The following is a 16,059-nucleotide window of genomic DNA, read 5'->3' as shown; positions in this document are numbered from 1 at the left end:
TGTCACTGTTGCTTGGCAACTGGTCTCCACACCATGTATTCTCAGATGTGAATGTGAAAATCTAAGTGCTGAGAGTCTTCCCTCCTATTTTTTCTTCAGGGGCCGCCCTCATCTTCCCTTCCTTTCTTTGTCTCTCTCTACCCTCTGTCTCTCCCCTCTCTATCTCTCTCTCTTTCCTCTCCCTCTCCCCCTCTGTACTCCCATCCTACCCCCTCATCAGCCCTTCACCTGTTGCTGCCCTCTGGCTGGACTGTAAATATTTAGCTAGCACTAATGCAGCACTGCTCCTCATCTGTCTCGGCCTCCCAACCCGGCACATGACGGTTTTATCAGGCAGAACAACAGGGGCCGTTATTAAAGGCAAACATTCATTCGCTGGGGTTTTGAGGTTGAAGACTTTACGGGGTGCCTTTTGGAGTGAAGGTGGGGCACTGGGGGATTTTTGCTTATAAAACAGTGTGCGATATAAAGAGATTGATGCCTGTGCCATTCATTACAGTTCAAAACTCCAGATTCCCCACCAATGGGATGAAGCAGCATACAAACACGCTGAAATCAAATGCACACGGTAGATTTTGTAATTGCGATCCTGTAATGTTGCCTTTGGCAGACAGTCAGCGCATATAGAACGCGGTTCAAGGTCCAGACACAAAGCAGAACGTAGCATGCTTTATGCTAGGTATTCAACTCTGATCAATTATGATATATGACCTTGTTTATATGCATAGTGTTGAGGATCAAACTATTTCCAAAGGTTTTGTGGTCCTTTCCTTTATGTAGTCATTCAGAAGGCATCACGTTATAACCAATAAATAACCTCATTGGTTTATCCAGAAGACAGCTATGAGATTTAAAATGTTCAAAATCCATGATGGCGTTTTATTTATTTTGTACCTATAAAGAAAATTGGATAAAAATATATTGGCACATTCTGTACATCCTTTAAATATTTTGCAGTTATTTAAGGAAAAACTTTGTTACAGTGAAGTGTCCTGTAGGAGACTTTTATTTAACATTTTAAATAACATTTATGGAAGGAGTCTCAGGCGTTTGCGTTCTGAAATGTTCAGTAGGTTTTTTTCCTCTAAGAAAAAGGACAGTTTTGCCATTTTTGGGTAACATAACTCAACATTTAAAAACACATAACTACAAATGGGTAAAAACTATAATGTGGCAAATCCCTGTGTCATGCAAGGAATATAAACACTGTATGATGTGAATATTCTCCAATAACAACACCTTCTCGTTGTTAGTAACACATTCTCCTCGGTGAATATTCCGCTCTAAAGTGTGTTTTGTTTATATCATAGTGATGACATGCAGAATGTTTAGGAATAATGTAATTTAGAGTAATTCTGTAACAGTAATGCTGTACGGTCTGTGGCAGTACCTTTATTAATTTAATTGTTTATTTATTTTTAATTAAAAAAAATTGGCATGACTAGTTTCACATCTAGCACGTGTTGCGTTGCGATTTTGTTTCCATCAAGAGTGGTGGTATTTGTTTGTTTGTTTGTTTTGTCCTTGGACAAATTGACAGACCAGATCATCCAAGACAGTTGGAATTGACAGACCAAGTTTTTCGAGTTGGAAGAAGTCTGAAGAAGATATGACCCCACTTTTGCTGTCTCTTGCTTTGGAGGCAAATGTTTCACCTATTGCTTCTTCCTTTAAATAAACGCCCGTGTTAATCCAAGAATCACAATCAGAAGCGCAGCATCCCACAGGATTGCGTTTCTATTCACATATGCGACAATATCAGACATCCGTTTTATAGTCATAAATAAATAAGCTGAGCTATCTGTCAGTTCCTTTATCGTATAACAACAGATGCTGGCAAATGTATGACTAGGACGGTTCTTGGGTTGGAGGAAAAACAGCAGCATGAAAACTCGCTTGTTCTGTTAATTTAATTGGTATACAGACCTGTCGAAGGTGACGTGTAGAAATGTTTTTACTGACATCACCCAGAGACACTTCCTAACCAGATAGGGCTGAAGATTGTAAATCGTGTGTGTGTGTGTGTGTTGTGAGGAGCCTTATCAGGCTCTGGTCCTCATCATTAACCTCTGTCTGAACCTGCATGGATTTTCTGCACTCTGGGTTTGGAAGACCGACTTAACAAAGCCAGTTAATCTAATTTGAAATTTTCCCTCTCTTTTCTGATTTGATAAAAGGCTTTGTGGGAGATCTAAAGTCCTGATTGATTGGTTGGTTCGATCCCAGGCAGATAGCGCAAGTGGTGTCCTTGCTTGGCTTTAGCCATGCATGCCTTGGAAGCTATAATGGAAGTGTCCTTTGGTTGACCTTTGTTCAAAATGGTAGTTTTTTTCAGATTGAGATTGATTTACTCATTAATCCATTGCCTGGGTTTTTGGTATTCTTGGTATCTTTTTATTTATTTGTTTATTTATTTTTGTGCGGCATGGTGAAAGGCTGATTGAGATCCCACTGTAACTTGGATTAACTGAATTTGATTTCAGTTTCTCGACGGCTTCGTGGCTTTTGCCCTTATGTTACGTTGTAGATGATAATACTGTATATTTTCATTTCTGAATAAACTTTTTATTATGTTCAACACACTCACAGTGTCACTACTATTGTTCACCATTTAATTCAAGTTGCTTATGAACCAGCAGTGTTTGCACTCATTACTATTGCTGTGTTCAAGTGCTACAGCAGTTTCCACATGAAGGACTCGGTCTTGTGCTACTCACCAGTTTGGATAGCAAAACATTTTCTAAACACAACAGCAAAACACAACATTTTTTTTTTTTTTTTTTTTACGGTTTAGAGAAAACAACTGAACAATGAATTATACAATAAATTTTATCCAGTTTTTACTGTTAAATTTTTTTTTTTGCTGTCATAATTTATATATATATATATATATATAGTCATGTTAGAACTGTTAGATTGTCCTCAGCTAGTTTAAACTAATCTGCCATATTTTATGTTGTATACTGTGAACTTTTTACCTCCCCATGTCAATAGCACAGCTTCCTGACTGTACGATAAGTATGAAAAAAAAAAAGCAACATAAAGCTAGCTGTAGGATCTATTTTACATTGGTGTGGTTTCTGTGGTTATTTGTTGAGTTTTTGTGTACTGAGAGCAATAACATGATGAAGTTTAAATAATTTAGTCAACACGATTGCTTCTTAATGTCATTCGCAATAAAATATCAACCAGAGAAAAAAATTGTTTGTGTGTGTGTATATATATATATATATATATATATATATATATATATATATATATATATATATATATATATATATATATATATATATATATAAATGAACAATGGAAATATTTAATAATGATTTGAAATTTTTATGTTCAAATTCAAGCAAAAGCTTACAGGTATAAAATAAGCTGAATAATTGTTTAGAAATAAATGTAGTAAGCAAGTTCTAATTAAACCATAAAAATAAGAATTAAACCAAAAATATATAAAAATATAATGAAAAGAAATTAATGAATTCTGGTATATAAATAAACCCATGAATTGTGAAACGTGTCAAACATTTAATAATGAAATCGGAGTTCTTCATTTATTATTTACACTTTTTTTACTTGCTTTATTTCATAAATTCTTCTTTTATAAATGTTTTTTTAATCTAAACCAGTAGATTGGAGTCTAGTCGCTGTTCCTCAGTACACCGTGATGATGCCGTAAGCCATTAGAATCATACAAGCGGTTTCGGAATGTCAGATTTTATATTTTATATCGAATGGATTTTGTCGCTCGGTGCTGTAAACACATTCACGTGCTTGCTCTCTGCTTAACAATGCACCCTTGTTCCTGTAGTGAATGTTCACTGCCCGCAAGCCATTCATTCTTTTGTGGGCCGAGGGGCCCCTCTTACTGCGGCAGGGGTCAGCCTCGGCCATCCGCGGGAATCGTTCCAGATTTAGGGAGAGAGAGAGAGAGAGAATGAGTGTGAGGGTGTATCAATAAAGCAAGACCAACAACAAACAGTGATAAGCTGCACATGAATGTAAATAACCTCCACTGTCCCTGTGCTTGGAAAGCTCACAGTGAGTCATCATATACTGAGCCACTTGTTCTTGGTCAATGACGGACAGTGCGTGATTGTGTGCGTGTATGTTTGTGTGTGCGTACACATGCGTCGGTGATTGTGTGTGTGTGTGATTTTGTGTGTGCAGGATTGTGTGTGTGTTTGGGGGTTGTTCTGGACGGGCTGCATTGCTGCAGGTCTGCTTTGTGTCTTGTATATCTGCTGTAATGAGAGGCCCAGGATAGACTGACCGCTTAAAGTTCAACAGAGGGACAGAGTCTCAGATGTGGTAGTACAGAGCCGTGCTCTTACACCTTCATGGGGGATTGAAGCGCTGTTCCTGAATTTTCCTTCTGCTGACACACCTGGTCCAGGTAGCGAGCACTTTATTCCTGATCAGCTGCTGTCTGATGTGAAAGCATATTAACCGTATCCGAGTGGGAAAAGTGACGCCAGAGTCACGTCTGTGTCACTTATGATACTGTAACAGATCGATGTCACTAATTTACTCGTGAAGTTCAAAGCACATAGATTTTCATTTCACACCCTGACATACATTATCAAAACATTACGGTACGTCTCATGTGTTATTGTGATTCTTATTTATTTATTTTTTATATATAAAGAAGAACAGCTTAATGCAATATAAAGAATATAAATGTAAACATTTGGAATTCAATAGAACTTTGCTATAAAACACAGCTCACATTATAAAAGTCCACATCCATATACAGGAAGCCCAGCACTATATAGAGGACTGTGCAGGTTAACAGGTGACAAATTGTTGGCTTCCTGTTGCTTTTATTTTCAGTGATATCTACCAGAGTGATGTAATTAAGCTCTAATGCACATACGATAAGTTTGAACCTTTTTCTATATATACACTTGTGTGTTACAGTGACATACTCCAGCAACAGTGATGTAGCAGGCCCTCTGCCCAGTGCCGTGCTCGGAGGTAGTCTTGCCGTCTCAAGCTCAGAGATTCCAGGCTCTTCGATGTCAAACCTCACGTCTCTGCCCGCTCCTGCACCCTTCACCAGCACCTCCTCCACACATGTGAGTATCGGGAAGTTAAACATTGTAGAACTAATTACTGCTGCGTACTTAACGCCTAGTAAAGAAAGAAAAATTAATCAGACTCATCAGCGCAGGCGTTTAATAAAACCTACTGATTTAAACAGTAATAAAAATAATTACTGTGCTGGATTTTTTTTTTATCTTTCTTCCACCTTGGCCTTCTCATGAGATTACTAAATTATGTCAAATTAAACTTAGTGTTGTGCCAGAAGTTAGAACAGGTTTTTTTTCTTCTGGAGATAAGAACGTAACAAAGATACAAATAATCTTGTTCAAAACACAGATTTTTGTTAAATTCAAGTATTAACCTTTGTGAGAGTGCGTGTGCATGTGCGAGTGTGTGCACATCTGTAATATGTAATTATGTGAAAGTATTTTCTGATTTTTTTTTTCCTTCTACAATTTGAGTATTTTGTAAACTGTAAAAAAACTACAATAAAAATCAAAACGCATTTGAATTCACAGAATAGTAAAAAATATTAGTGTGTGTGAAGCTACAAAAATAACTTTTTTTTTGACTCAATATGCATTTAAACATGAGGCTCACGGTACACTTTAAATCCTGCTGAAGCTCACTGAACAGCAGCGCCACTGTTGAACATTGTGGTAATGTGGAAAGTGAACACAGCATTATTATTATTTGCAGTCTTATACAGAGGCAACATACGATATTAATATTCCCACAGTCCAGACCTGACTTTCACGTGTTAGGCTTATTGGCCAACCAATTGGCCTTTGTGTTTCTCAGATGGTCAATTCATGTGTTATGAATAAAAAAATCTGCACAGTAATTGAGGATGAGGGCTCTGTTTTGGGATCAAATGGTGTTTAACATGTCGCTTTTAAATTCAAATTTCATTTGACAAAATAATACTGTTTCCTGAATCCACACAATGCATATCAGGATATTTAGTACTGAATATAAAACAAAAATCTAATAAATACCCAAGGCTTAATGTGCTGCCACTGGGAAACAAGTTAAATTGAAGCATTTTTTTTTTAAAGCAGTAGAAAGTTTCCTAAAGTTTGTGCTCTTGATTTTTTGGGGGATTTTTGTGTGTGTGTTATGATAATACCGTTTTTTCCGTTTTTACATTTTTGTGGTGTCAAATTCTGTTTTCTGATTTGTTGTTGTAGATTTGTAGTCTTATATATTGCTTGGCCATGCTAATGAAGCCTCGCTATGTATTTAAAAAAAATAATAAAAAATCGCAACTCGCTGTATTTACAACTCTGCACTGTCCATAAAATCTTTTTTTTTATTTTTTTTTATTATACCCTTTTCTCACACTTTTTCTGCTGTTCTCTTAAGTGTATTAAACAAAACGAGGGCTGTTTAGTAGTTAAATAAGTGCAGGTTCAACCTTCGACCCCCCTGTGAACATCATCAACCACCCAGAGAGGAAAATGGAGCTGGGAACGCTAAGGCATTGAACACAGCACTGTGATGTGATGGGAGCTGACAGAGCGGACCGAGAACGAGCGATAATGTTCACACTCCGCTTCACTCCCTCTGTCTCTCGCGTCTTTGAAAGAAGCACGCTGGATAGCACATTCTTTGTCAAAAGAACGGTAGAAAAATGTGTGTGAGACGATGGGAAATCCTGACAAGATGGCTGACATGGGAAAATAAACAAAAAGCTTCCCTCTGTGGCGTTTCTAGCATCTTAAGGAGGATGTCGGTGGATTCCTGACGTCGTGGATCGGACAGAGAAGCAGAAAAAATAACCCTGCTCTGAGATGGATATTAGGGACGTGTGTTTTAGTTTTAAGGAGAGACGATGAGCAAGATTTAGAATGATAATTACTATAAATTTTTACTATAGTTTAGACAAGCATTTTGACGGATATAATTCTCTCAGGCATTACAGCAGTTCAGTAGTGTGCCGTTTGCATTTATTTAAGTAGTGTAATTTCATTTATAAAATGTTCATAAACGCTGACCTAAAGAAAAATCTGACACTTTATGTGTAAAGTTAAAATTTTTTACCATTTTGAAAATGTCATCAAAATCATATCAGATTTTTCCAGTCAGTTTTTTTTTTTTTAAATCATTTGTAAAGTTATCCTACATATCATACACAATATCTCAGATAAGTCCCGACATACATATAATGTCATGTTATGTATTATTGTAATTTATATTGTCCCGTCCTTCAGTTTTAATTGTGAAAGGATCTGCATCTTACTGAACACTTGACAAATCAGTAGTAACATGTTGTTGTTGTTGTTGTTTCTTCTTTATTCAGTGCTAAAAGACACAGAATGTCTGTCTAATGTCTTCTTTTTCACTTCACACGACTGTGTGGACTATATATTAATTCACGCAGTTAAAAGTAGAGTAATATGAATTCATTCTTATTTGCTGGGTTCTCTCAGGGTCTCCGTGTCACTGCACGACTCCGATTCATAGTGAGCGAGTGCTACAGCTCTGGCCTAGAATAAACTGCTCCACTCATTAACTTCGAGCTGATCGGAAACCATGTAATCAATCAGACCGCAGTTCCCGCCCCCAGTTTCACTGGAACTAATGGAACAGTGCATGCTTTCCAAAGAATGCCAGTTGGACTTCACTTTCCACCGTAATGAATCGGTCTTCAGTTCTATTCCCCAGTTTCACTGTAATCAAGTGATTTCAGGCTCCACCCACTAAACCAAAGAAGATGAGGTCGCATGAGTTTTTAAAACATGTTTATGCATGACAAGCGCATAGAGCTCTGTGTGTGTGTGTGTGTGTGTGTGTGTGTGTGTGTGTGTGTGTGTGTGAGAGAGAGAGAGAGAGAGAGAGAGAGCACAGGCCAAGCTGTCCTTGACAAATTATGGGTTAGCTTTCACAAATATTTTGAATATCTTCCCTCAGGCAGAGTACTTTTGGCAGGTGTTTAGGTGAAAGATTAAAGGTCAAGCTCAGGTTAGGTGACCGAGCCCAATGGGTGGCTTCGCGCTTAACTTCACGTTTTAAAATCTTTTTTTGTTCTGTTAAATGTTACATACGAAATTAGGTTAGATTATATATTGCAGTTGGTTATATTAAGTTCGAACACTGCTGTTCTACCGGCTGATATTCAGTAAAACTGGCCCTTTTTTTTTTTGGGCAGTAAAGCTTTTTGCCGCACATGTGATATTTCTGTTCGCTCTTTCTGCATCTCTGTCACACATTAACACGTGTGCCGCTGCAGACAGGAGCACGTTTTAATTGCAGTAGGAAAATGATTCCCTGACTGCACCATATTAAAGAGGGTTTTTTTTTCTTTTCCCCTCCTTGCAGCTGTTAACCAAATAGCTGTTCATTAACTCCTGCAGATATTTCAATATTAATAATAGGCTTTATGTATCTCCAGCCTTTACCATGAGATATAATTCGTCTTGAAATCCGTGAAGAAAGGACATTTAGAATGCGCCTAATAAATGGAATGAATTTATTATAATTAGCCTCTGTGTAAATGGAATACAGAATAATTGGTATTTTAAACTATCTTCAATGCTTTGTGTTGAATATTGCTATTATCAGCACACTGCTTTGTTCTATGTGGAGACATGCTGTATTTTTGTATTTAAGGCTCTTGGAGAAATTCAACCATTGTGGTAGAATTTCCAGTGCTGGCAGCTGTCCAGGTGAAACTGAAAGGATCCCAGTATCGAAAAACCTTGCGAGCTTGACACAGAGGTTCACTGTAAAGATGTTTCAAAGATAACTCAGCCAACAAAGTAAACATATAGTTATGACACAGCAAAACGTTTTTTTTGTTTTTTTTTTCTTTTTCTTTTTTTAAGCAGATTATGCAACAAATTTGGATTCCACTGAGTTTCATTCATAATGTGCTAGGCTTTTCTCCTCGTGTTTGGCTGAAGGCCTGGACAGAGAGAACGTCTCTAACAGGAAAAGAATGTTTCACACTCTGCCAGGAATGTGCAGATGAAGTGAAGATGGAAAACACCCCGAAGCTCTCGTAATGTTTGAAAACTCTTTTCTGTGGACTGGCCAGAGTTTTTTTATTTTATTTTTTTTTTTATTTTTTTTTTTTTTGTGTTTTTTTTTTTATACTGTTGTGGAGATTTTCTCCAAATACGGTTTCGCTGAAAACCAAATACTCTATTTTATGTCTGCACATATATCGTAGTGAAAAATGATGAACCTTATAGTTAGCACTGCCATTTTGTCAGACATTTGCAAACCACCACCACTCCCCCCTTTCCAAAGCCCTTATTAGGGAAATGGTTTAATTGGATTAAATAATTAGTGTTAGAAGCACATGAGGTGTGAAGCTGCTGTCGTCTGGCTTTGCAGGGAATACAGCTGGCATGGCGCTTTATTAACTCCCCCACACGCTCACACAATTTACATTCTGCTTCTTTGACTGCAGCTCTTTGAATAAATTGTAATGTTTTTTTTTGTTGTTTTTTTTTTTTTCCAGCTGCAGTCAAACTCATTACCGGGAACCTTTAACCTGGCGCCGTCCCATATGTTCGGCAACCGGCTAAATCCCAACTCTGCCATGGCCGCTCTTATCGCCCAGTCAGAGAATTCTCCAGCAGGTGAGGACACACACACACACACACCATCCAGTTTCAGCTTCAGCTTCTGTTAACCTCCTGCTATCACAAAGGTCGCGTCTCCGATCTCTCCTCTGTGGTCTACTCGCTCCTCTGTTTCTGTGGAATGTGTGCTCGACAGAGAGAAAGCGAATGAGAGAATGAAACTCCCCGGGACAGGCAAGTAGAAAGAGTGAGACGAGTGGAGAGTGCACATACCTGTTAAATGAAGCATGCTAGAGCTCAGACATTTCATTAATCTGGCCAGTGACTGTGGAAATGACACAGTGGGGATATCCCTCACCTCAGCAATCCCACAATCCACAGATCATGCTGAAAATGGGGACCAGCTGAAGGGGGAGTGAGAGGGATGTGGTCTTTGAGAAATAATGGATCAGTCATGGCCTCGTTCTTAAAGGGGAGGGGGGGTCAGGAGGTCGCTTAGCTAAGAATAGGCGAGGGAGAGGTAAAGAAAAGCGCCACTCGGGTTCGGAAAGCTTGATCCACTAGATGTGTGTTTCCATATAGATAGCTTTCCTGATCAGACTGTAGTGTTTCCAGAAGCAACATTTATTTGTTTGAGCAGTTAAATGAGGCACATAACAATAAATAAAGACTAGCCAGGTATGAACAAATGAAAATGATAAAAGAAAAAAATAGTTATTCAGGTATCTTCATTTTGACATAAAAAATATGGAAGGAAAAAGAACCCAAAAGCTGCTTCCATGCATGGGGCTCATCCTGGGTCAGATTTACAAGTACTTTCTTTCTTTCTTTCTTTTTTTTTTTAAACAATAATGATATAATTTATTTATTTATTTGGATGTTTAGTTTGTTGTTTTTATTTAATTTATTTTTGTTTTTATTTATTTTATTTTATTTAAAGTATACCTTTACTCCCAGATTCTAAACTAATAATATCGAGTGACTTATAGAAATAAGACTTTTACATTTATTTTCTTGGTCATTTAACTTAAATACAACAGATCCCCTTAGTACGAGAACATTGTTTAAATGTTTGCAAAAACCCCAAATAAATCAATCTGTGTATTAGCACTATAGTACTTAACATTCCAGAACTGTGCACCAACAAACACATTACATCCACATTGACATTATTTATAGTTATTGAGTTTTTGATTAAATACATTCAATTCAAGTGACCTGTCAGGTCAAGAGGCAAATAACTATAAGCCACATAAAACAGCGGCTTGTGTTTTCCACCATTATACCAGAATTTCAAAAATTACAGCCTGACTTTGGCTTTGCTTCACGGTGCTCACTTTAAGAGCCACTGCATTAGCAAAACATGCACATGAATTGAAAGTTACTTACATATTACAACTAACAATATTTTTTCATGTTCAGTGAGTAATAGATTGGCATAGTGTTTCTACAAAAATTCATTAAACAAAAGAAAAATCACTGTCAAAAAAAAAGAAAAAGATTTAAGACATCCAGATTCTATTTATATGCAAATTTAAAATGCCCCTGACACCATGTACCCTTTTCTCTCCTGGTAATCAGTGTAGCATTGCAATTGTTTGCATATTGAGACCTGATTGGCTTCTATATTAAATGATAAAAACACCCGCCTATCATATGTTAAACGCTAATTCACTGTTTCCAGTTTGGCTTCTTAGCGTTTCAAAATACAGGAACTCATAAGTGAAAAATACATTACTATCCCAAAAGCTATAAATGCAACTGCAAATATCAATATATGATTCTGACAAAGAAAAATAAGGCTCTTTCTGAGCGTGTAATTAAGTTACTCTTGAGAAAATGTTTTAATGTCAAGGTACTTGGGTTATTATAGCTAGGAGTAAACATTCTTTGTTGCTTTTACACTGGTGTTATTATAGTTGTTTTGCACTTAAAGACCAGCAAAAAAAATAAAAAAAAAAGCACTACAGCGAGCAATTTACCTTGTCCAGCTGATTGTTAAGTTCCCCAAGACATTATTTGAAATGAGTGATTTTAACCTGAACTTAACAACAGGGTTAATGCTAGTCGTGGCCTGATTCTGGTTTTCTGTCAACACATACTTTTTGAGAGCTTTTTCTAATTCTGTTGAAAGGCTCTGACACACAGCATTGAGTAACGCGTTCCCTGATGAAGCGCGGTGCTGTTCCTGACAAGAGGAAAGACTCACCCTGATTCAGAACCACCCCCTTTCAATGAGGAGGACGAAGGGGTGCTATGCTTTGGTGCTGGAGGCGCTGCTGGCCTGGAAAGTGTTAAAACTGCAAAAGGAAGAAGGGAACCGGGGCGGGGGCTGTGATTGGCTGCTGTTGACTGGAGGGGGATGGGGAGGAACACGAGAGAAGTGGGGGGAGGGGTTGTGTCTGACTTCGGCACATGTGTGATTCATTACTTTCACTGGTGAAAATGAAAAGCAGGGTCTGGCATGGGGCCTGCAGGGCAGCCGGGGAAGAGAGAGAGAGAGAGAGAGAGAGCAAGGAAGAGTCGGGGAGAGTCGGAGCAAGAGAGAGAGAAAATGGGGGAGGGAGTAATGTAGGCATCTCGGTGACACTCAGTGCGCAGCCTGAGCTGCCAGAGTCAACACTTGAGCTGAAGATGGATTTGCGTGAGGGAGTTGCAATGGCTGGCGGGCCAGCAGAGCACCTTCTTTTTCTTCTTCCGTTCCCTCCTTTCCCAGGCTCCATTTTCTTATCGACTGCACTCTGTTTATCTTTCAGATCAGGAGCTGGGGGATGGGGCTCTCGGCTTCTCCAGGCGAGGAACCCCACCGAAGGCGAACCTTTCCCCACGGTAAGCCCTATTTACATTCCAGAGCTGGAGGGGGACTGCAATCTCTCTCATTCTCTCGCTCTCCCACGCTCTCCGTCACCGCTCAGCTGTTTCCTCTATCAGCATCCTGCTACAGACTGCAATAGATGGCACAGGAGCATCTCTTCATGCACCAGAATATTTTGAGATGTTTTACGTAACACAGCCTTTTGACAGCGAAGGTTATTCAGATGGATTTATACAGAAGGAAATGGTTTAAGTGAGATGTTTCGATGTAAATGTGACTGAACACAAACTTTCAGGTAGGTGAACTGCGTTAGTGGCTTCATTCTAATTGGCTCTGGTTTGACAGCTTAATGTGGGTTCGTTGGACTAACACAATTAGGTGTGTATCAGGGCTGCAGATTGTTATATCTGTGTTAATTATTAAATTGATATTGGCCTTATCATAGAATCCAGCTATATGCAAATGCACACTAAATGATTTTTAAACGATAAATGTTCCAATCATGATTCATTGATAAAATGCTGTGTTAATTTTAACTGTCTTCACAGATTAGGATTCACAGATATTTTTTTTAACTCTATACTACAAATCTATAATTGTATAAAAGTATAATTGTAACATACAGGGTTTTTTGCCTGCTGTAATGTGGATTTTTCAGCAAAAAAAGATTTATTAAATAATAAAATATATGAAAAACAAAAGATGTAATTAGCACTCTGCAATATGACCTTGTAATAGCAGTATTGCAGTAAATTCCAAACACTTCTGTGCATATTGTCTTATCTACATTTATAACTGAGGCCACATCCATGTTTATTGACACTAACAAGAATTTAATTGGATGTTAAAGTCTGTTTCAACCGATATCTCCTTAGTTCTTGTTGATTATTCTTCTTGACGTTTGATACAAATAGCACCAAGGCGAATAGATATTCTGAATTGTATTTTAAATGTGACATTACTGTTTTACTTATGCTGACTTATTTAGTTTCATCCAAAAGTGTGGCTTGATTAATGTTCTGTAATATAATTTCCGTAACGTGTGAAATATCAGAAATCCCCATGTGTCACACATGCACGTCTGTCGTATGCAGTCTGTTTTGAATGGCAGGAATATATCGGTAGCTGGTCAGCTCCGGCGCTTGAACTGTAAATATCTCACCATGTTGTTTCCATGATCCGTGCCGTAGCAGGCTATTACGGCTCGTTGGCACTGCGCCCGCTGTTAGTGGAGATTTATGAGCATGCGGCGTCCGTCTGTTTTTTCTAATTACCCCAGAGATGCATTCACGTGCTCGGGGAAGCCCCTGATGGAGCGGCGCATTCATAACAACAGAGACGGCTGTCTGTCCAAACAAGAGTGCACTGAGATTTATGGCATCAGGGACACAGCCAAAACCTCTCTCTCTCTCTCTCTCTCTAGCTCTCCCTCCCCTACTCTCTTTTGCTCACTGTCTCATTCTTACTTTCTTACATCTATTCATTAGAGCTATGTGGTTTGTTTAATCTCTGAGGTCTGATGTTAAATCAGAAGAGCAGTCCCTGGCCTTGACAGTCACAGTCAGTCATCTTAAATTGGGATGAATTTTATTACATAAATAATCCGCTGTCTAAAATTGTAATGATTTCTGTAATGTAGAGTTGCCTCATTATAACGCAGAGGTGTCTTCTGATGCTTTCAGTTCTCCTTTAAGTGGACTGCACATACGGTATGACCCGTCAGGGCCTGTGGTGCCAGGATTGGGCACTGACACGCTTCCACCGGTGGCCACCAGCATCGAACAGCTGCTGGAGAGACAGTGGAACGAAGGCCAACAATTTCTACTGCAGCAGGGATCACAGGCAGATGGTGAGTGTGCGTGCGCGCACACACACACACACACACACACACACACACACACACACACACACACACACACACACACACACACACACCCCTGCATGCTGTATAATACCATCATAAGAATGAATATCCTTCACGATTAAGCTTGACTAGTATAGATATTATCCAGATCATATCTTGTATAATACAGATTGAAAGTATAGTATTTCATCTCATTAATAGTGTAAGTCTTGCACTTAACATTGTAGGCAGGTATCATGTCAGTCCGTCGTCCCTCCAGGATTTTTCCAGGATTTTTTTGTGATCGTTGTGGATAAAAATGCTTTATATTGCTGCAGCTGTTATCAAGATTTGTGACCCGATACAACTTGGCTAAATTGTAAGAACGTAATTCTTCTTGTGAGCTTCTCACAATGAAGTTACATATATTACTTTCTTTGATGGTTGTACTCTTGTTCAAAACACAAGAATTGCAGTGGATGTGATGACATGCTAAGGCTAGTCCCAAATTTGTGGAAAATAGTGGTAATTTTAAAAAAAGGCAAGAGTTTAAATTTACATTAATTTCTGTGATCACAAAATCTAAAGTTCTACAGGAACTGCCGAATAATGTGTTATTCCATGAATGTTTCATAGGATTTCCCCAAAACACTGTTTTGTTTCAGAGAAATTAAAGGAAGGAACGAAATCTATAACATCACTGAGCTTCTTATTCTAATGCTGAATTTCATTATTTTGTTCATCAATATAAGAGTAAAATGAATACATTAAATTATATACACAAACAAAGCTTATAAGGCCTAGGAAACAAAATGCTAACAAAAAAAACGTTACTAAATATATACGCCATGACACACACTCATGTAAAATGTTTACTGCACAATGGCAGTAAAATAAATACATTACAACCATCTTTATTTGTACAATGCTTAGAGGACACGAATATTAATCACCATCCGAATAAAATGGGTAAATTAGGATAAACAGTTAGTTTTGGGTTTTTATATTTAAGCAGAATATTAAACACCTACCGAATATGTGATTTGCACTTATTTGCTGTTTTCCTTTACTACATATGACCCAAAGGTGATTTTTATAGGTTTGTTTTAGTTGACTTGCAAAACGTGCCGAAAAGTAGAAAGTCTAGTAGAAAAGATCTTGGTCCTTGCTAACACAACTATGGATTTTACACCTTTGTTCTTCTTTTTCACTTTCAGCAACATTTTCACTCTCACTCTCACATGAGCTCCTCAGCCCAATTTTATTGTGTCAAACTGTTGTGTCAAACACTTCTAGAGAAGAATTAGGGCTAAGTGAGCTCTGGAGTGGCACAACAGAAAAGCGCTCTATCGTTAGCCGATCACAGGTCAAATCCTGATAATGCCACAGGGAGCAAAGCTGCCCATAGTCTCAGGATGGGATTCTTTCTCCACTCTCACCACAATACTAGTGAATCATTGGTTTCTGTGAGCTCATGTATGAGCTCATTTCTCTGAATGCGTTAGACAGAGCAGCAGTTCGAAATATTGCAGTCAGCTGGCTTCAGGTTTCTTAAAGGAGGCATGTGTTTTGCTACATTCCCACATATAGCCATTTTAGCGCTGCGAGTTTCAAGTCACTGTACTAAATCATCAGTACTCGTTCCTGGTACTAGTTGGCATAGTAATAACTAGGTATTCCACTTAAAAACAGCCACATCACTGAAAACACACATATCCGGTCAACAACTGTGGCCGTCACTCATGTCGCCAGGTCTCATTAAAAATAAATGATCTTCAGTCGCATTCTCGCTGCGAGTCGCTGTATGTATGAACATAGCA

General features: G+C 38.3%; 1 protein-coding gene across 6 annotated transcripts in view; it reads left to right on the top strand.

Moving 5' to 3' along the window:
• mllt10 (MLLT10 histone lysine methyltransferase DOT1L cofactor) overlaps positions 1-16,059 on the top strand; it is a 62,450-nt gene that overhangs the window by 35,426 nt on the left and 10,965 nt on the right. For all 6 annotated transcript variants that reach the window (XM_027173693.2, XM_027173676.2, XM_027173666.2 and 3 more), the window contains 4 exons: positions 4,924-5,081; positions 9,518-9,638; positions 12,338-12,410; positions 14,079-14,245. In XM_027173693.2, coding sequence (XP_027029494.2) covers positions 4,924-5,081; positions 9,518-9,638; positions 12,338-12,410; positions 14,079-14,245 — 519 coding nt within the window. The remainder of the gene's footprint in view (positions 1-4,923; positions 5,082-9,517; positions 9,639-12,337; positions 12,411-14,078; positions 14,246-16,059) is intronic.

The sequence above is a fragment of the Tachysurus fulvidraco genome, chromosome 25 (genome assembly GCF_022655615.1).
Source record: "Tachysurus fulvidraco isolate hzauxx_2018 chromosome 25, HZAU_PFXX_2.0, whole genome shotgun sequence".
NCBI classification, from domain to species: Eukaryota; Metazoa; Chordata; class Actinopteri; order Siluriformes; family Bagridae; genus Tachysurus; species Tachysurus fulvidraco.
This window is presented reverse-complemented; position numbering and strand designations above follow the sequence as displayed.